Consider the following 22,662-nt stretch of genomic DNA (forward strand, 5'->3'; position numbering starts at 1 on the left):
AGCTTTGCACTATTTACAAACTAGATCAGGCACCAGCTTATTCGGGGCATTTAAATTAACAAAAGTAAATGTTAAGTCAAAAGCCCTGTTCAATCTACTGTTTAAAATCAATTCCCAACTGTAAGCTTCACTTGTTAATATTGGTCAGTATCAATTGCTTAAAAAAAATTCTGTCAGACATTTATAATAATAATAATCCTTGTGTTTGTTAAAGTGCGTTGCATGTCAGGAGGACGTCTCAAATGGCTTCACAAGATGGCATTCATGTGATCTTTAAAGAATTGAAATGGGTCAAAGACAAATTCATTCTCCCCAAGGCCATTTTCATTGCTGAAGCCATAGAATTAAGCTTCTGGCCTGCTGGAAGGGTGTTGGATTGTTGGAACTGCTGTACTTCAGCTGAGACATTAAATCAAGGTCCTGTTTGCCTGTTCAGGTGGATGTTAAAGATCCCACAGCACAGCACAGCTGCCAAGTTTGCCTAGAAATACACAGTCACTCCATTTCACTGTATTTCCTGTGAAGCGCTTTGAGACATCATCTTGACGTGATAAGTCATTATACCAAATGCAAGCATTGTTATCATTATTACTTTCTGTAAAATGTGTTTTGTAGTCAAACGCAGAAGCCCACTTCCACACCACAATGTCCCATAATCAGGCATGAAGTGAATGACTAGTTTTATCTGGGGATTGTTGGCCAAGACACCAGGAGAAACTGCCTTCTCTTTTCGGACAGTGCCACAGGATTTTTAACGTCCATCTGAACAGAACCTCGAGTTAACGTCTGTAAAGTTATTCTGTAAGGGAGAAGGGAGAAGGATCTTTTAATAAAACCCTGGCCCAAAATGTTACAGCCTATAGCGCTTAGTGTTGTGATATTAGCTTTGTGACTGCACACACTAGTAATCATTGACTATCCTATACAGATGATAAATGAATGCTTTCGATGCTTTGATTGTGATCATCATTATACTTAGCATTTGACTAAGTAGAGCCATCTACCTAAATAAAGATTGAAGGGATCGCAATAGCTTTCAGCTTAATTTAGATAGAAAGACTGTCATTTTGTAACATAATAGGGGTGGATATCATTTAGCTATATTACACATCATTGTATTTTTTCCCCAGTGACGGGCTTGATCAGAATTGTGTGAAATGAAATGCAGGGAATTAAGAATTTAACTTCCCAGTGACTGGAACATCACAGAAATGCAGGTTTGGATCAGTATGAAAGGAGTTCATTTAATTATCCTCAAGCATGATTTATTATGAATGAAAGACTTTTATTTTTTGGTCAGCCCGGTCGGTCTCTGGCACATGCGGAAATCCATCACCGTGCTTAAGAGTAAGCGGAGAATTCCATGCATCCCACCTACACATGGAAATTCCAGAGCTAGATTGCTGGAATGGAAGGCACTCTCTCCCGGGTGCGACTGCTTACTTAAGTCTTAAAAAAAACTAAAGTCCAAACCGTGATTAATAATTCTTAAGTGCCTTATGGCGTTGTTGAAATATTCCATAGCGCTTCACACTATGTAAAGTGACTGTTTATTTTTGAACGCAATATTTTTAAAATCAATTTGCACACAGCAATGTCCCAGCAAAGACCCCTTCTTCTGGACTTGGGAGGCTAGAGTGCCACAATCAAAGCCAGGCTGACAACTTCCAGTTGGGTATTACAGTGACCTGTTTAGGAACGATAAAAGACAAATCAGGTAGAGTTGTCCTTGTCAGTATCTAGCATTCCCTTGCTGGGGGGTACGGAACATTCGTCTGGGGAGGGGGAGAGGTTAAGATTGCACTTGGTTGCAATGCTCCCAGTGAAACAGCCTTTGCAAGCGCTCATGTATCTAATCTCACACAAGAAGAATAGCTACCTAGGGAGACTGGATTCAGAAATTGGCACTTCTGGAACTGTACTTAGCTTCAGGGGAAATGTGGAGCAGTGGCTAATTGCATGGGGAGAAGAAATGCTATAAAAACACACCTGGAACAGATATGCAGGCACAGATTCACAAGCTCTGAGCAAGGTTGAAACTGGAACACCTTTCCACCGACTGACCTGGGGTGATGGGTGGGGGAGGGGAGTAATGAGTGAACAACAACAATAAATTACATTTGTGTAGCGCTTTTCACATTGGGAGGATGTCCCCAGACATTGGACAGTTAGGGATTTCAACCCGAGCTGGGGGTTGGGAACAGGAGGGGTGGAGGGCAGGGGTAGGAGGGCGACTGAAGGCAAGGATGGGGGACGTGGAGCAAGCGAGAGTCCGCCGAGCAGAAGGAGCGGACAGGCCAGTATGGGGTTAGCAGGTCACAGAGGTAGGGAGGAACAAGGCCGTGGAGTGTTTTGAAAGCAAGGACAAGCATTTTCAACTGGAGTGAAAAGAAACTCAAACACAAGCCACAAAGACCGACGCTATCGTTCAAAACTGCTGTAATCGTTCCAATTTATTGAACAGACATAATAAAGTGAAGGCATCATTTCATATCAATTATACCCCAAAGTCATGGCACAGACAGAATAAGAGAGAAAGAGAAAAGAAAAACAACCTTTTTTTAATATGTAATACGGGCTCATTCACAATAGGATCTGCGACAGTTCGCAACGAGGCAGCAGATCCACAAGATATTCTCCAGCCTTGATCTATTTGGTTCAAGTCTATGAGCAACGACTGCCAGTTACAATTACATACGTTCGGGTAAGGCAAACCTCTGAAGCGTCTCAGATGGAAAAAATATTTATATACCGTATTGTCTGTTTTCCAGAAAAATCTACGCAAAGTATGACGTCTAGCTAAACATAGTCTAAAGCTAAGCATGCGTGCACTGCAGTGTGTTGTTTTAATTGAACGTATGAAGTAGACAAAGAGAGTCTGCTGAATGGTTTTGTTGAGGGAAACACGGTTTCGTCCACAGAGCAGTGTCCACAGGTAACATCTCACACCTCAACTTCACTGCCTCCTTCCCTCTTCCACCCGCATCAACCGAGGAGCTTGCATCTATGATTAGGAGTTGGTATCGAAGCCCCACTTCCAGAAATGTTCTCTTGTTGGGCACCCACGTTCACTACGAGGCCAGGCAACTGTTTGCAGACTCACAAATCCACAAAGAGTTGCCGTTCACCTTTTCTGAATGAGATCAAAGCCTCGTTTTCACGCTCCCCTCTCATTCCCTAACACCCCTGAATAACGATGGCTTTCCAGCACCCAAGAGCTTGAGCCGGATAGTGAGGGCGATCGGGCTACGATTGCCAAATCATTGTACTCTTCCCTTCCTTTCCCCTGCGCCTTCTCCCTTTTCCAAGCCGATTTGGCACGAAAGTTACAAAGCCTCAGCAGCAACGCGATATTTCGTAAAGCGAAAACTATTACTCGAAAACAAGCGCACGGGGAGGGGTAGTGTATGTGTCGGAACGACACGTTACGACACCTCCCGTACTGATCTAGAAGTCATTGGAACCGCAAAATTGCTGCTTCAGCATTTTACATCCGCAGAGCCACAGGGGATGTAATTTTAAGATAAAGTCCAGCTGTGAGGCTGCTCTGATGATTCCAGCAGTGGGATCTGCAGCATTACGTGCCTCGACGAGAGCGCTGGTGTGCGTGGCTCACAGCTAATACGGGTGTCCGCAGCTCAAAATAAAAAGGCCTCAAGCTTCTTCCCTCGGTTGCCACGACAATAACTAACCTCGTCATCTAAATTCAAAGCATTGAAGGGACACACATTTATTTCCATTAAACCCCCCCCCAAAAAAAAGTGGTGCACGGACACGGAACACGCTATCTATACCAGCGCCTTGGGACACCGTCCTGAAGGGAAAGGAGTTACGTTGATATAATTTTACATTGTATTGTGTTTAAATGCACGTCAGACGGACCTTGATACTTGAAATCAATTAGGAAGTGTGATTAAAAGGTGAATGAAGGGCTAGAGGCTGCAATTCAGGAGGTGAGCAAGGGGTTCAGGCTACAACAACAACTTGCATCTATATAGAGGGCCTTCACGCTAGAGGGCGTTTCGGAGCGCTTTCGTACAGCCCTTTCTTCTTTGGACTAAGATAGAGGGGGAGAGAGAGGGAGGGGTGGGGGAGAGAGAGAGAGGCATGATAGCAACAAGAACTAAATGCCTAAGCTTAGTGACTAATTTATCTGGCAACTTTCTCTTCGACCTTCCTCTATGGTCATCTTCCCCTCCCCGGCATTTGTGCTCCGTCACTGTCGATCACTCTGGGGATGCTACCTTGCGTGAGGGGCGCTGTTGATGTTCTTATCTAAAGGAACAACAAGAGTTACACGTGTATAGTGCTATTAACGTCAGGAGGACGTCCCAAGTCCCTGGGAACGGGTTAGAATTGGAAAGAGCGAACCTTTATTGTTACATTTTGCTTCGTGTTTTGAAAAAAGTTTCAGCTGACCCTCCCCTCACCATAACTTTTTTAAAAAAAGTCAATTATTTGAGGGCTCTTCAGAAACCTCTGATGAAGGGCTATTTAAGAGCATTGCCCTGTGTGAAGCAACGCTATACAAATGCAAGTTGTTGTTATCACTGCCCCGGATTATTTCTAGACTAAGAGAAACCTTCCGGCAGGTTCTACTGCAGATCCAACAGGAGGGAACGCTGGATTGCTGAAGTATTTTTAACTGCGGTTTTTCAGCTGTGGCGAAAAAGTCACAGCCTTGTGGCGACTTCCAATCAGTTACAAACCCATGACAAGGTCGTCGCAGCTATTGTCGTACAGAGCTGGCAGAACGTTTAAGGAATAGGAGGCATTTTTACATTCCTATAGCTGTTTGGCATCCCTCAGGGTCTGATGGAGCATAAACCAGTTTCAGGGGAAAACGCAGAGGTATTATTTTGGAATAGATTCAATTTCCCAATGGATTCCATGGGAAGCACAGCTGTTTCCGTGGCTCTGTGCTCGGGACATGGTGAGAGCACCATCTATCCCAGTCACTGAAAATCCCCATTGCAATAAGCAGGGCCATCCAAAGGACTTGTGACACTATAGTGTTGTTGTATGTGGGTTCCAGTGCTCAATACCGGCTGAGAGTGTCGAAAGGACGAGCTCTTAAGATGCTGCAAGAATAAGCTGCCCTTTACTAGCCTCCCCAAATAGGTGGCTCAGGTGGTTGATAAGAGCCAGGGTTAGGCTAGTCAAGGCTTCCTGGAGACGCAGTAGTGGTGGTTAGTGAGTTAGGTAAAGTTAGGATTTGTTCAGCCACCAACAATAGTATTACACTGAGTGACAAGCCCCAGAAATAGGCTGTTCAGCCCGTCCATGACGGGATTATTGTATCCTTATATCTAAAATAGTTTCTAAAGTAATAATAAATAATAATAATTACATTTGATGTAGCATCTTATCACGTCATTGAGACGTTTTAAAGCGCTTCACAGGATATTCTGTAAGTGAATTGACTTCATATTTCGTGGTGTGAAACAGTGTAAGCCAGTGTAAAGTAAGTAGTGATTAAAAGATGGATGTAACCCAGTGTAACTCAATGTGACCCAATGTAATCTAATCTTCCTCTATCCATCCTCCTTACCCCCTCCTTCCCCATCTTCAGGTCGCGCCTTAAGACTTTCCTCTTCGATGATGCCATGGTCACCTCCTCCCTCCCCATGGCTCGGTGTCGTGCTCCCCCACTCTCAAGCGCTCTGGGAATGCTACCCTGAGTGAGGGTGCTATACAAATGAAAGTAGTTGGGTAACCCAATGCGTCCCAGTGCAGCTGCAATGAACGCAATCAGCTCGCTCGGCCACGGTGTGAAGCAGATCCAACATCTGGATCAAAGGTCTGACTCAATTTAAAACAGCAGCTGCAGGCAGTGCGAGGAACAGTATTGCTATTTAGAAGCACAAGATCAGGCCAGAAAAAAATTCTATTCAATAGTACAATTACGAAACATAATACAAACTGAATTTCGATCCACAAAAATGAACAAGTTGGCTATCTAAACTCAAGCACAAGTATGTTCCGTTAGCCTTCCAGGAGGTCTACGGGGTGGGGTGGGGTGGGTGGGGGTTTATGTCTGCCTTCACAAACAGACATATCTTGAGTTTGGCAGCCTGAATCCTCGCTTTCGTTTCACTTTTCGGTCTCTGTTGAAACAGAAACACAAAATGAATCAACAAATACGTCGCAACTTGGAGAAGTCAGACAAGAAGAGCATCTGCGATTTTTTTTNAATCAAACGCTTCCTCTCCCCTCTCCCTGGTTTGGTCAATGCACCGCGTGGTGCGGTACGGAGCCATACAGACAATGGATCTTCCTAGCGATCCCACCATTCACCACAATATACTGCCGGTCGGTTGGGCTGGGCTGAGTTGGGTGATGGAAAGGCGTTGAGACCACCCCCACCCCCTCCCTCCACCTGTGTTCTCAGATAACGGAGTGAAATGTTGGGTAGTACGCGGAGTTCGGAGAAAGGATTTTTTTTCGTGACGTGTACAAGGACGTTGAAGACAAAATTGTCTTTGAATTCATCAAGAGAAAAGCTGGGAGTCGAATTGAATGAAGATCTCGCCCGGCTGTATCTGAATTTATTCTGTATTTTTTTTTGTCCCATTTGGCTTTTGGGCGTGAATTTGCTTTCCGAACACTCTGTGCCGTGTTATATCTGGCTAGTTTCCCAAGATCATTGTCAAACAAGAGAATTTGGTATACCTTCTTCAATATCATCAATATAGGGTATGTGCTCCTTATCTTCCCCTGTAAAACATTACATAATATAGAATCATATTAGGCTGCATTAGCTGCGTATGCCAGGTGGAATGACCATGGGCTCAGGACAATTTGAAGGTAAAAGGATCGATTACTTTGTTCATGGATGACATTTTGTAAGCATATTAAATTGGTGGATAGTTTATGGAAATGAAGTGATCACATGGGGTAATAATCCCTTCAAAGAAAAATAATAATAATTTGGTCACTCAATCCACGACTGGTGGTGGGACACTGCTGTGCGCAACTGGCTGCCACGTTTCGCCCCCAAAATATACAGTCGATCCAGTTTACACTATATTCTGTGAAGCGCTTTGAGACGTCTCAACTCGGTGATAAGGCACTATATCAAATGCAAGGATTATTATTGTATATATTATTATTTAATGTCAACGGGTATCAACCAACATCTGTGGCTGCCTGTTTTAATTTAATGAAATATCCTCAATATTTTTGTGAGGTCTCGATGGGCTGAATGGCCTCCTTCTGCACTGTCCATTTTTATGCCTCTATAGTATTGTGTTCGCCATGAAATGTCTAGGTTTCAGTTGGAAGTGGGGAAAGGGAGCGGAAGAAAACCCCTCGTCCTGATTAACACTCGAGTACCTTGCGGCCGCACACAGTCTCAATATAACGTGTGAAGTGAAGTGAGGAGCCCTAACTGTTTAAAGTCCTGGTCTAACATAAAATAGGGTTGAAACGAACAGTGAAAAGGGTATTCTCGCCTAGTCCCGTGTCTTTTTAGTTTTCCCACTCTCTGGCTCTCCCTCAGGCTCAGTGTGTGAACAGCAATTCCATGTCTCATTGTTACAGCCCTGGAACGGACTTAGGCAAATGCTTCCACACAGACACAGTGCGTGTGTTTGTATCAGGCATGTCATGTGAGAGGGACTTTTAACTGGATCAGCTCACAGTGACTCTTTTTTGGAGGGGCGGTGGTGGGGGGGTGGTCATTAATAGAGGAGTGGGAAGAAAGCAAACTAAAACAAAGTCTGAAGATCTCGGAGGCGTGGATGAAGGTTTTGACCGCGTTGTGGGTGAGATAGGGACGGAGGTGGCCGATGTAGTGAAAATGCAGAAAGCGGTTTGGGTCAGGAAGCAGATGTGAGAGAGGGAGGAGAGCTGAGGATTCGATTAAACGCTAAGGTTGCACGCTGATTCCGTGAGTTAGAGAGAGAGATTGAGAGACAGGCCCGAAAGGAAATTGAGGAAATCACAGCTGGAAGCAAAGAGAGGCTGGCGGGAGACAAAAAGAACGGCTCCTGTCATGCCCACATTCAGCTGAAGAAAGTTCAGGCTCAACCCGGATTTGATGTCAAACATGAAAAACAACAACAACTTGGATTTATATAGCGCCCTCCATGCCGGACGGCGTCTCAGAGCGCTTCACAGTAACCGATCGCGGGGCCGAGCCAGAGGGGGGGGGGGGGGGGGGAAGGTAACCAAAGGCGCGGTCAAAAAGAAAGGTCTTCAGCCGAGAGCTGAGAATAGGAAGAGCGGGGGAAGCGAAGGGAGTGAGGAAGGGAGTTCCAGAGCCTCGGAGCATAGTGGCTGAAGGCACGGCGGCCGAGGGTGGAGCGGAGGACTCGGGGGACAAGGAGGAGGCCAGACCCGGAGGAACGAAGGCAACGGGTACTGTTTTGAGGATAGAGGAGGTCAGAGAGGTAGAGGGATGCAGAGGAGTGCAGGGATTTGAAGACAAGGGTGAGGATTTTGAAGTCGATCCTCTCTGGGACAGGCAGCCAGTGCAGTCTTGCAAGGACTGGGGTAATCGGGGAGCGGAGTTTGGTGCGGGTGAGAATGCGGGCGGCAGTTTTGAATAATCTGGATTTTGTGGATGGTAGTGGATGGGAGGCCGGCGAGGAGGGGTTTAGAATAGTCCAGAGAGGTGACAAAGGCATGGACCAGGTTTTCCAGCGGCTTTCGGAGAGAGGTTTGGCGGAGACGAGCGATGCGTCGGAGGTGGAAGAAAATGGTGCTGATGAGGGACCGGATGTGGGGGAGGAAGGATAATTGGGGGTCGAACCTGACGCCTAGGTTGCATATGGGCTCGGAGAGTTTTAAGGGAAGGAGCAAGAAAGTATATAAATGCAAGAGGAGTGGGAAAAAGGGAAATAATCAGTGTACTGCAAGCAGTTAAAGGCTTAATCTGGTGGTTATGAAACAACTCTTCGCTCAAATGATTCACTCTGGCAAAGAAACTTTACAATCGTCCTTGAATTGGGCCATCATTTAACAGGGTTGGGGAGTGGAGGAGAAAGACAGACATCCTCTGTAAGGTTTGACTACAGGTGTGTGGGGTTGGAGGATATTAGTTCTCTTTTATCTTTAAATATATTTAAATATATTAGAAGAAATGCACTGAGTGATGTGATCACCATCATATTTTGATCACAAGGGCTGAAAATGTGAGCAAAACGAGTCCTTAAAATACTATTCTTTGGGGCTGAATATCTTCTCTTTGTCGTCGTCATCCCCTACCCACCCCCCACCCCCTGCTGCCCCCCCCCCCCCCCCCCCCCCCCGGCTACCAGATTATTGGAGAATAGTTCAGGAACACTGGAAAAGAGGATCAGGAGGAACCCATGTAAGCCCACTGAGCCTGTCCCACCAGTTTATTCAACCTTTGGCAGATCTTTTAGTACTTTTAGTACCAATAGCCTATCCTTTCGCTTTTACCCTTTTAATACTTCTTTTAAAGTATGTCCAAGATGTGTCTATCTCTCTTTTAAAATATCCCGATTGATTCCACCTCTGCAGCTTTCTGGGGCACAGCATTCTTTGTCCTCTTAACCTTCTGTATCCCCCTTTGCCACATGCAGAAGCAAAATTTTAAGTTTTATCTTTTAACTTATCCAGGTTTATTGGAGGCAGGCAGCCTGTAAGATCTTCATTGTAAGGCTGGGCCTGTTCAGTCTTTTCCAACAAGGCCGATAACAATGTCAGTCCCTGCTGTTTATCTCAATCGATGGACTGCGGGAGACTGAAATTATTCCCGGACAGGGATTTTAAGGGCAGGATTTTACCCAACTTGTGATAATTAACACATCACATTTCGCATTTTTCCTCCCAATAAAAAGGGAAAGGGGTGGAAAAAGATAAGGCAATAATATCCGCCTCTAAAAATATTTTGCACTGCTGTGCGCAATTGGCTGCCACATTTCACCCACAAAATATACAGTCACGACACTTTACACTATATTCTGTGAAGCGTTTTGAGACGTCCCAAAGACGTGATAAGGCCCTCTATCAAAAGCAAGGATTATTATTATTATTTTTAGTATTAAAGATTTAAATTTGGCAATTTGTTGAATTCAATCTTGTATCTTAACTTTTGACTTTTTTGAGTGGTTCTTAAAGGGAATTTGGGGGAAAACGGTTTCAAGATGGAGCCTGCATTTAAGAATTTGCCAAATTCTGGGGGCCCTTAAATGCTGCTCATAAATAAATAAGAGTAAATTGAGAGGTAGAATTTCGCCTCATATTCATCAAGAAAAAACATTTCAAGAAAAAACATTTCTGCATCAAGAAAAAACATTTTGCCATTAGGCAAACACAGTGACAATGAAACAGGAGCTTTAGAAACAGTAACATCAACTGAACCTTGCAGAATCGATTGGGAGTTTTCGAATCAAGATAGATGAGCACTGGAAAAGTAAAAGTATTAAGCGATATGGAGAAAAGGCAGGGAAATGAGATTAAAAGATCTGCCGTGATCCAATAAATTGGTGTAACAGACTGTGCACCCTACGTCCGGAACATCTATTAATGAGAAGACTCCTCAAAGCGACAGATTATAATTCGTACCTTGAGTTTGCGAATTTTCATCACCATCACTCATTTTCTGTGAACCTGTCAAGTGAAGAAACCACATTTAAATCAAGGGAGGATTTGCTGAGCAGGGCTGAATTCTAGGCCATTATTGCTTCTCCCCTCGCCATCAGCCAAGGGCTCTCTCTGAGCAATGGTTTCATTTTGCGTGAGTGGTTCAATTTGACGGCAACAAATGGACGCAGCCACGTTAAATTGGTTCCACGCTTTTAGCTGATGAAAGTGGACTGACTGACTGACTGGCTGATAGTGCTTCCTTCAGAGCAAGAGTGCCACCAGAACAAATAGTCACTGCTCGCTGCGCATGTTTCTGCTGGAGACACTGGAGACTAATTCAAGCTGTTTAACTGAACTCACAAGTTGAACGGCTTGTATTCAACTTCAATGGCTGCCACTTAATTCTTTAAATCGTTTGTACTGTCTTAAGAGAAGCTCAGATCCATGAAGCAACTACGTCGGAAAAAACTCCCAACAGAATTAGGCTTTTACTCATTCAATTTTCCATCATACTGTGCAGCACACTCTCTCTCCTACCCTCTATCCTGGCAGGACGAAACCGTAGGCAAGTTTCCTTACTCCACACGCCTCTATTTACCTAGTAGTAAGTAGGAACCCCGGTGTCAGTCGATTGGCGGATCGTTTTTCCGGGGGTAATAATTCCATTAAAAAAATTGGTCATTCAATCCGCGACTGTTTGCGGGACCTGCTGTGCACAATTGGCTGCTGCGTTTTGCCCATAAAATACACAGTCAATCCACTTTACAATATATTTTGTGAAGCGCCTTGAGACTGCTCAACTACGTAATAAGGCGCTGTATCAAATATAAGGTTTATTATTATTATGAAATACCGAAAAAGGGGTACGGGGGAAAGGGTAGGTAAATGGGACTGACAGGATTGCTCTTTAAAAGAGCTGGCACAGACAGTATGGCCTTTTTCGGTGCTGTGAAGTTCTATGGTTCTATACCTCCAACAGGACCCACTGCAGGAAAATAGCAAGGAAATAATAATATAATAATAATCCTTGCATTTGATATAGCGCTTTTCATGTCGGGGAGGATGCCCCAAAGCGCTTCACAGAACACACTGTAAAGTGAATTGACTGTATATTTGGAGGCGAACACGGCAGCCAATTGCGCACAGCAATGTCCCACAAACAGTCGTAGATTGAAAATGACCAATTTTATTATTGTTTTTGGTTTTGGAGGGATTATTATTATGCGTGTGGAGTAAGGAAACTTGCCCAAGGTTTCGCCCTCTGCCTGGAATTGAACTCAGTTCTCTCACTTGCAAAGCGAGTGCTCTAACCACTGAGCTACAGGACTCCACAAATCCTGCATGAAAAACTCACCACCTTTTTTNAAATGTGAATTTTTGAAGTGTAAACATGCATTATAAATAACACTGTCTGTCCTGCAGTGAGTTAACGCGTGCAATCGGATTGCGATTCAGATGATAGATACAGGCTGACAAAACTTCCCTCGTCTGGTGATTGATATCTGAACTCCCTGCAGTTTAATGGTCTGGAATTCAGAGCCATATCCATTGTCTTCTGTAAACCTCATTGTTTCCGTGATTTATGACAGGAAAGCACTGAACGATGTGCATGCTTTGTACACTCATTCCAAGGTAATAAAGCTTTGCAGTGTTTGCACATGTAGACACACTGACGCTCCAGTGCAGTGCTGGGGATGTGCTGCGTTGTTGGAAGCGGCATTAAATCAGACATTCTTGGATGAGGCATTAATCCGAGGTCCCATCTATGCCTGTTCAGGTGGACGGTAAAGATCCTATGGCGCTATTCAAAAAGAGAGTTTCTCCTGCTGTCTTGGCCAACAATTCACCCAAATAAAAATTCGTCCCTCAATTCTTGGCTGTTTGTAGGACATTGCTATGTGCAAATTGGCTGCCGCCACAAACCCACATTAATAACCTGTGAAGATCTTTGAACCATCTCAATGATCTGACGAGGTGCTAAATCAAACATAGAGGATTATTAATATGCATTATATGTAGATACTATTCGTAGATGAGCAAATGAGACACAAAGGTTTCTGATGAGGAGTTCATTTGTGGGGTGGAACAGGGGTTAAAACTACTCTCCAGCAGTCAGTGCTGATGCTTGGAACCTAGTTTTAGTTGTCGTTCGCTCACAACAGTCACTGCTCATTACAGTCTATTCTGCGAAGCTCTTTGGGACATCCTCCCAACTTGAAAGGCACTATACTGAGGGTTATTAATGTCTGCACATTCGCAGCAGTTTTTCCAGAAACTGCTCTGTGCAATTTCTGTCTGCGAAAACTGCTTCCCACTTTGCTGAACTAGAACGGATATTAATTAATCTCCGTTGGAGGCTAAAACTTGACAAACCAGCATTGGCGATATCCTGTAAATCAATCCTTTTCTGCCCATGAAAGTATTTTTATTCCCCAAAATGCAGCTAACTCGACTATCGCAACATTCTCATTTATTGGGCTATTGCATTATACCCAAGTTTTGCAATAATTGTAATTTTAATATATTACATTCCTTGCATTTGATACAGCGCCCTATCACGTCATCAAGATTGCTCCAAGCTCTTCACGGGAATTACTGTAAAGTGGAGTGACTGTATATTTTTAGGCGAACGGGGCAGGACAATTGTACATTGTGATGTTCCCAACAAACAGCCATGGAGTGAATGACCAATTTTATCTTGGGGATTGTTGGTCAGGACACTGGGAGAAAATCCCTTCTCTTTTCAAATATTTCCATGGGATCTTTAACATCCACTAGACCTTGGTTTAATGTCTCGTGCGAAGGATGGTCCCTCGAGACATTGCAGACACCTTCAGCTCTGAACTGGAGTGTCAGCCTAGACTGCGAGAGCTCAAAATCCCAAAGTGTGGCTTGAACCAAGTGAGAGTTACAGATAAAGATGGGTGTATAGCATAAATGAGCGTGTTAAATTTTGAAAGTAGATAATATTTCCAACTTTGTCCCTCATTCGAGTCAGACACTTTGAGCAGTTCTCCCGAGGTGAAGGGCATTGCACGGTACTGAATGCAAAGATGTTTTATGACTTAATCGGTCAAAAGAGCCAGACAGCAGCTCAGTCCAAAAGCTTCTTTTTGCTGTGTAAGAGATAAGGAAAAGTAGCCCAGCTGGAGGAAAGGACAAGCTAAACAATGACAAGTCGACCTTATGGAAATAATGCCTACATTTTTAGAATAGCTGAGAACACACATAACATTTACTACTGCCAAGATGGATGCTCTCTGACCCAATATTCAAGGCTTTCCGTCACCTATAATGCAGGAGATAAGGGAGGAGGAGGGCAATTAAAAAATGTTGAGGTGGACACTGTGCTCAGAAACACTTGAAAAGGGAGTTAAAATAAAGCAGTTCACAAAAGTCAAAAGTGTAAAGCTTAGTTTCATGCAAATTCAGCGCACTGCTTCGCAGAATTATCGCAGAGGGCTTCCTGAAAGAGGCAGGTAGCAGCTGGAGTGGCGATGATAAAAGCCGAATGGATGATATAGTATTTCTAAAATGATACGGTGCGGTCGTTTAAGGATGCGGAACATGGGATGTCGTTCCGAGTGCCCTGACCCCACTGGAACCAAACTTAAACTCTCATTATCTTTTTAATGGTATTCAAGCAAAATTCCTCCTCTCGCACAGTATCCCTCACTCCCACAGAATCAGTCGTGCCATCACACACTTATTTTGCATCACCCGAGACTGACTGTGAAGCACAAGGAGATTGCTATTATTAATATCTATTTCCATGCCTGGCTGCTTAACGTCCTCATAAAGTTGGTAATCAAAAACAGGATGACAAATTTATTCTGCCTTTTGTAAAATATTCGAGTTTCATTTCAGGAATCATTGGGAGGGTGATTGGTTGAAGTTGCTGTATACTATGTTCCTGGTGTTTTTTGTGTATAATATATATCTGCATCTGTGAAATCAGATATTCAGATATAAATGAAGCGTTAACCCCTGGCTCAGTTGGTATCACTGTCGCCTCTAAATCACAAGGTGGTGGGTTTAAGTCCTATGTTGGCATTTTGAGGTCATAGTCTAGATTGACACTCCAGTGCAGTGCTGGGGGTATGCTGTATTGTTGCGAGAAGCTGTCTTTTAGCTTAGATGTTCAACTGAGGTTGCATGAGGTTTAATGCTCAGGTGAACATTAAAGATTCCCATGGTGCTATTTGGAAAGAGTGGAGTCCTGTAGCTCACTGGTTAGAGCATTGCCTCGCAAGTTTCCTTACTCTATACGCCTGATAATAATCCAGCAAGAAAAAAACAATAATAAATTGGTCACTTCAATCCACGGCTGTTTATGGGACACTGCTGTGCGCAATTGGCTGCTGCGTTTCGCCCACAAATATAGTCAATTCACATTACCGGATATTCTGTGAAGCGCTCTGAGACGTCGAGAAGATGTGAAAAGCGCTATATCAAATGCAAAGATTATTATTTTATTTTATAGTGTTTCTCCCTGGCCAACAATCCCCCAGATAAAATTATTCACTCACTTCATGGTTGTTTGTGGAACACTGGTGTATGCAAACATTACAGTAAAACCTGTAAAGAGCTTTGAGAGGTCCTCCCAAAGTGAAAGGCGCTATACCAAATGTAATCATTATTAATAATAATTTCAATCGCAAACCAGAACCACTTATCAAAACAGTGTTTCAGTTTTGCAAATGCTTTTTTGCAACCACGCTGTCTCACAGAACCCTTCTGCCTCTTTCTCCTGTCTTCGCCTACGCAATGCAAACATAGAACCATAGAAATTTACAGCACAGATGGCCATTCAGCCCATTGCGTCTGTGCCGAAAGAGCAATCCTTTCAGTCCCATTTACATGCCTGGTGTCCTGGCTTGTACGCTCACCCGCAAACCCCATTACCAATCACCTTAGTCCTTGCCAGGTTCCACTAGCTCCGTATTACAGAACGGATCAGGTTCAAGATCTTCACACTGGTGTACAAATCCTTTCATACCCTAGCACCTGCCTACCTGTCTGATCTGTTTACAACCCACTCCACGCCTTCACTCAGCTGGCTCAGTCCTCCTACACAATCTTCATCCCCTCTGCTCCACTAATTGCTTTCAGTCACTACGCCCCTAATATATGGAACTCTGTGCCTCAATGCCTCCACCTTGCCTCCTCCTTCCCCATTTCAAATCACACCTGAAGACTTTCCTCAACGCGTTCCTACGGTCACCTCTCCCCTCTCTCGGCTCAGCGTCAATCTCCGCCACTGTTAAGCATTCCGAGATGCTATATAAGGGGCCTAAGTAAATGCAAAGTGTTGTTGTTGCTGTTGCCCTTTTCCTATACTTGACTCCTTTTTCAGTAGTTATCTTGTTCCCTTTAACCCACACTGTTTCACAGAACCTCTCTCTCCTCTCTTCTTCACGTACACAATACAAACAGCAGCCAGCTCATTCATGAACACGCTTCATTTTTCAATTTTTCGCTTCATGACCACCGTGCTGGAGACACAATATTCACACGAGGCAACCGATCAGATGAGTTGGGGGAAAAAAAACACATGGAAATCTTCCTTCAGCAATATTGTCATAATCTAGCTTCCAACCATTTGATTGTAATCACTGAGTAATTTTTCAATCTCGTTGTTATTCATCGCCAGTGCTCACACATCCTGCGACAAGAGAGCGCTGGATATTAGAACCAACAACAACTGTTTCACAAGACGGATAACGTGCAAAATGACTGCAAATAACTAGCGCCAGAATACATAATAATAATCATAATACTTGCATTTGATGTAGCGCTTTAATGTATCATCAGAATCTCAAAGTGCTTCACAGGATTTAGCTATAAAGTGTTGTGAATAATAATAATCTTTGCATTTGATATAGCACCTTATCACGTCTTCGAGACATCTCAAAGTGCTTCACAGAATGAATACATTGTAAAGTAAATTGACTGTATGTTTTGTGGGCGAAACGTTGCAGCCAATTGCGCGCAGCAGTGAACAGTCGTGGATTGAGAGACTACATTTTTATTTAATGTATAGACTTATTGGTGAACAAGGCATCCAATTTACACCCAGCAATGCCCAATAAGCATTTATGAAGTGAATGATCAATTTTATTTGGGGGATTGTTGGCCAAAACACTCCCTTGTCTTTTCGAATAGTTTCAGGGGATTTTTAACTTCCACTTGAACTGAGACAGGTCCTCAGTTTAACATCTCATCTGAAAGATGTCACCTCTGACAAGGTAACATAATCCCGGCACTATTTTGGAGTGTCAGCTGAAATACCTGGCGTGGGACTTGAAACCTCTACCTTCTAACTCAGAGCTGGGAGTGCTACCAACTGAGCCAGGCTGATCATAACTGCAGTTCAGACTTCTAACTTGTTTATGAATAATTCCTCCGAAAAGCAAATTTACAATAATAAACAGAAAAAGGTTAGTACCTGAATAGTATAGATTATTAGGGAGGTTTACTCTATGCAGCATTTTAGGTGTCCAAAATATAATAGCAATAATCATAATAATTCTTGCATTTGATATAGCGTCTTATCACGTTGTTGAGACATTTCAAATTGCTTCAAAGAATACACTGTAAAGTGAATTGACTGTATATTTTGTGGGCAAAATGCCCACAAAAAAATCGGTCTTAACGTTGAATTTTTTTTTGTAGTTCTTAAGACAAACCGAAAACTGGCTGCAAAATTTTAAAGAAATCTCAAGAGCAATGACAACATTATACTCAAAAGAGTTTGCAAGCCATGTTGACTCCTTCACGCTTCTCAGTCTTTAAAAGCCACTTTTCTGGTCCTAGTCGTAATCCTATATCGGATTAAAATACTCATTTCCCATTGTATGGATCTTGTGTCCCTCCCATTTACTGGTTTCAATGCCGAGGCATTTTGGAAATGAACACGCTTTTTTAAAAAAAACAGCTAAGCCTTTAAATTTTAAGTGCAAGGACTCCATCACATGGAACCCTTTACTCAGAGAATCCGCCCTCCAATTACATAAAAAATAGGCTTGGGTTTTTCCATTGCTCAAAGGTGCTTAGATAACTTCTTACAGCCTGAATCAATTAAGCACTGGCCTGTGACCTGCCCTGAAGGAAATGGCCTTGTGTTAAAGACCCCCTCCCCACCAAACACACACAAACACAATAAGTGGACAGGGGTCCATCATCAATATTCCCAGATTAAAAATAAGAAAGGAGAGGTCTCTTATGCTTACTGACATTGTCCTCTCATATGCCTTTGACTAACCTTACAAGATTTTCTTTACAAATCTTTATTGAAATCGCTCGGTTCTTTATTCAATCCCCCACGGAGCCTGAAAGCCTAAATCTAATTGCTCAACACTAAGACATGCTTGATGTGATGGGAAAACCCTGAAGCTTTAAAAGATCTGAAATCTCCGACCATCTGCTTGCCACGCCGGTGAAGGAACAATGGAGTCAAAGAGAAATGGCACTCAATACCTGGGATTCTTTTAATTATCCGTTTAGTGAAACTATCAGCATGTGGAAGGCATATGAAAGCAAGCGTGAAGAGTATCAGCTCACACAGTGACTTAAAAAACAGGAAGCCGCCCTCCCCCAGCAATCCTGTTAACATTCTAAAGGTGCTTCTGGTGCTCAGTGAACATAATAGGATTGCACTTCAGTCAGTAAGTCAAGACTGAGAGAAAAAGACTGAGAGAAATCAGATTTTCACACAACAGGAATAGGTATTAACAAAAGTTGAGCAAAAATTGGTAAAAGATCAGGAGATTGCAGGAGATGTCTGAATATCAGACTTCCTTAGCTATTTGGATGTCTCGTCTTTCGGATGAGACGACAAACTGAGCCTCTGTCTGCTTGTTAATAATAATAATAATAATGCTTGCTTTTGATATAGCGTCTTATCACATTGTTAAGACATCTCAAAGCGCTTCACAGAATATACTGAAAAGTGAATTGACTATATATTCTGTGGGGGGAAACATGGCAGCTAATTGTGCACAGCAGTGTCCCACAAACAGTCGTGGATTGAGTGACCAAATTATTATTATTATTTTTGAAGGTATTTATTATTCCTGGAAAGTGATTTGCCATTCGACTAACAACTGGTTATTGCTAGATAAACAGAGGCGTGTGGAGTAAGAAAACCTGCCTGAGATTTCACCCTGCCTGGGAATCGAACCTGAGGCAAGTGCTCTAACCAATATGCTCTGGGACTCCTGTCCACGTGGACGGTGCAGTATTCAAAAAAGAGATGAGGTTTTCTCCCGGTGTCTGGGCTAACAATCCCCCAAATAAAAAAAATACCGGTCATGGACTTCATGGCTGTTTGTGGGACACAACATTTGGCTATGTGCAAATTGTCTGTGGCGTTCACTTACAAAACACACAGCCACTACACTTTACAGCAAATTCTGTGAAGAGCTTTGAGACATCCTCCTGACGCAAAAAGTGCTATGTCAAATGCAAGGATTTAAAATATTTCTGAAATGACGGAATTACCGGTTCCGATGTGAGAAAGTGAGTTAAGTGCCTTTGTCCCGGGGGGGGGTGGGGTGCTTGATCCCGTTAACCAGAGCTCCTAACTATAGCCACTGAAATAACACTCAATCAAAGGTTGTGAGTTCAAGGCCCATGTCAGGATTTGAGCTCATTGTCGAGGCTGACACTTCAGTGTAGCTCTGGGGCAGGAGGGGTGTGGGCATTGTCAGAGACAATTTTTTTTTGGTCAGTTTTTTTAATGTTATTTTTCTGAACTCTCCCTTCCCTCTCAGCCCTCTCTCACCTCTCTCCTTTTCTCTACCTCGCTCTCTCAAACCCTCCCTAATTTATTTATGAGAGATTAAACCAAGGTGCGGTCCGCTTGCTCGGGTGGATGTTAAAGATCTCGTGGCACTAGATTTGATTTCTCCCGGCATCCTGGCCAATTCATTAGTCATTCAGTTCATGACTGTTTGTGGGCACAACAGGTTGTCGCATTTGCCTACATAATCAGTCACTACACTTAGCATTAATTACACCTGAAATACTTTGAGGTAGTTCAGTGCATGTAAAAAAAATCCTATATCCTCATTAAAAAAAAGGAGTACTTAATTTCTTTTTTTTAACTCAACTTCGACCCCGTTCGGGTTCAGCTCCTGAGGAGAATAATTTGTAACTGCAACTCTGGATCAATATGTTAAAGGGCAAAAGAGAACATGTTCCATCTCTCAGTGTATTTCATGTTATCGAGAAGGTCAAATATGAGTTCAGTTGGAATACAGCACCAAGAGAGCTGGAATGCATGTTTTAGAGAAAGAAGCTAGTTTGACGTGGCGCTCACAGTGAGGTTTTCAGTGTTTGAACTTTCCTTAGGAATATGGATGCAGCGTTGACGGAACAACTTGCCTTTATTACTTGCTTCACGTAGGGTAATGTCTCAGGGTGCTCCACAAGGGGATTGGACATCAAATAAGGGAGGAAGAGGAAAAGGAGGAAGGGGGAAGAGGTACGCCTTTCGATATGATTTAAAGACCAAAGGAGACAGGATGAAATGGAGGGTTGAGGGATGGGGGTTCCAGTGGTTATAATAATAATAATCCTTGCATTTGATACAGCGCCTTATCACGTCTCGAAGCGCTTCACGGAACATATCGTAAAGTAGATATGACTGTGTATTTTGTGGGCAAAACCCATCAGACAGTTACACCCAGCAGTGTCCCACAAACAGTCGTGGATTGAGTAACCAATTTTTTTGTGTGGGGAGGGATTATTATCCCCGGAAAGAGATCCGCCAATCGACTAACAACCGGGTTCCTACTTACTGCCAGGTAAACAGAGGCTTGAGGAGTAAAGGAAACTTGCCTAAGATTTCACCTCACCCAGGAATCAAACCTGGGTCCTCTCGCTTGTGAGGCGAGCATACTAACCACTACTTTACAGGAATCCTATAAACAATGAAGGCTGGGAGTGGAGGGGGCCTGGGTGTTGCTTTGTACTGTGACCGTCCTCTGCAAAATGAGAACTGCTGACATTTTCGGAATCAATGGAATTGTACGCTGTGCGATTACTGAACATCTCCCACAGAACATCTGAAGCAAAGTGTTCAACTAAACAAATGTTTATGAACTCAGCAGCAGAGCAAACCCATTATTAATGATCAATAAATGTTAAAATGTTAAAAACAGCTATCCAGCCCTTTGTTTTGCCATTTAATGAATTATACATTTTCAGGGACATTTCTCTCTTTCCCTTTAGTGAAGACACTTAGTTGCAGTGGGACTTGAGTCCTAACGTGTCAATCTGTGGCACAAGAAGCACAAATTCATTGATGCCTAAAATCTTATTTTAAATTGCTGCTAACGTGAGCGTACTTGTGGGGAGAAGCAGACTACATTTGAAAACCTCCCCAGTGGCCCAGTAGATAAAAGGAAGCAACAATATATTTGCACTTTCAGGATGTCCCTGTCATAAAACACCTTACTAGGACACAGCTTCACTGAGAACGCAGGTCTCCACGGTAACGGTGAACTGGCGCAGACATATATCACACGAACACAATGGCTGACTTCTTCTGCTAATAAAATAGGTGCCTTCTTGGTTGTCCTGTCTTAGGAAGCAAGGGCATAAACAGCCACGGCTTCTGCTCCCACTCATTGTCCAGGAACAGTGCACATGCCTGTGAGAAATAGTTAGCGCTAAATTATTAACAGGAAGCACAAAAATGTGACATTAGTTAACTGCTGTTTTGTAGCAATCTGGAGTCACCTTTTCTGGATTAACCAATATAAAGGATTAGATTTGGAATGCCACATAGGAAATAGGAACAGAAGCGGGCCATTCAGCCCCTCTGGGTGCCTGGGTTTAATTGGAAGGAATTTACCATTTCCCTTCCCCCTCTCTAATACCTCCATTACTATGCACTGTGCATTGCAATGCGAAGCCCGAATATGTGTCAGATCCCAGGACATGATTCAAAAGGAGGAGAGTTTCTCCCGGAGTCCTGGGAAACAATTCTCTAGAAACAATCGGTTGTTCACCTCTTGGCTGTCTGTGGGTCAAATTGGTGCCATGTTTACCTATAAAAAAGTCATTACATTTGAGACTAATCAACTGCTTCGAGACATTTGATTGTGATTAACTCTATATAAAACCCGGCCTCTAACCCTCTGCGTGAACTTCCTCTCTATCTGTATTTAAATTCCGCCTTAAAACCTACAGATAAACTATTTCCTCTGGTGGGGGAATCCAGAACAAGGGGGCATGATCTTAAAATTAGACCTAAACCATTTAGCAGTGAAATCAGGAAGCAGTTTTTCACCGAAAGGGTAGTGGAAATCTGGAACTCTCTCACCCAAAAAGCTGTGGATGTTGGATCCATTCAAATTTTCACGACTGAGTTGGATAGATATTTGTTAGGTCAAGGGTATCAAGGGATATGAAGCAAGGTCGGGTAATTGGAGTTGAGCTACAGATCAGCCATAATCTTATAGAATGGCGGAACAGGCTCAAAGGGGCTGAATGGCCTCTTCCTGTTCCTATATTCCTAACCTACCTTTTCGATCGCACCTTCAGTCACCTCTCCCCCTCTCCCTTAGCTTGGCTTGTGGAGTCCTGTAGCTCAGTGGTTAGAGCACTCGCTTTGCAAGCGAGAGACCTGAGTTCAATTCCAGGCAGAGGGCGAAACCTTGGGCAAGTTTCCTTACTCCACACAGAGCCTAATAATAATCCCTCCAAAACCAAAAAAACCCAATAATAAATTGGTCATTTTCAATCTACGACGGTTTGTGGGACATTGCTTTGCGCAATTGACTGCCGCGTTTGCCCACAAATATACAGTCAATTCACTTTACAGTGTATTCTGTGAAGCGCTTTGGGACGTCCTCCCGACGTGAAAAGCGCTATATCAAATGCAAGGATTATTATTATTATTATTATTGGCATCCAATCCCTCCACAGTGATTCGCTTGTAGATGTTACCCAATGTGAAGGGCTCTGTATAGATACAAGTTGTTGTTGTTGCTCCATTGTCTTTTCATACTGTTTGTGACATATTTAACTTTGGAAATACTCAAAATTAAGTTTGGTGAACGTTGATACTTTCATTTATGACTGGCGATAAATCGT

General features: G+C 43.2%; 1 protein-coding gene across 2 annotated transcripts in view; it reads right to left on the reverse strand.

Moving 5' to 3' along the window:
* Positions 1 to 2,435: 2,435 nt before the first annotated feature.
* The window catches only part of macrod2 (mono-ADP ribosylhydrolase 2), a 608,721-nt gene continuing 588,494 nt past the window's right edge, over positions 2,436 to 22,662 (reverse strand). The window contains exons 16-18 of one of the 2 annotated variants that reach the window (XM_007892290.2): positions 10,537 to 10,581; positions 6,673 to 6,717; positions 2,436 to 6,107 (exon numbers count right to left, since the gene is read on the reverse strand). In XM_007892290.2, the coding sequence (XP_007890481.2) occupies positions 6,094 to 6,107; positions 6,673 to 6,717; positions 10,537 to 10,581 (104 nt within the window). In that variant the 3' untranslated portion in view covers positions 2,436 to 6,093. The remainder of the gene's footprint in view (positions 6,108 to 6,672; positions 6,718 to 10,536; positions 10,582 to 22,662) is intronic. The other variant, XM_007892291.2, reaches the window with a different exon arrangement.

Source organism: Callorhinchus milii, unplaced genomic scaffold (assembly GCF_018977255.1).
Source record: "Callorhinchus milii isolate IMCB2004 unplaced genomic scaffold, IMCB_Cmil_1.0 Scaffold3, whole genome shotgun sequence".
NCBI classification, from domain to species: Eukaryota; Metazoa; Chordata; class Chondrichthyes; order Chimaeriformes; family Callorhinchidae; genus Callorhinchus; species Callorhinchus milii.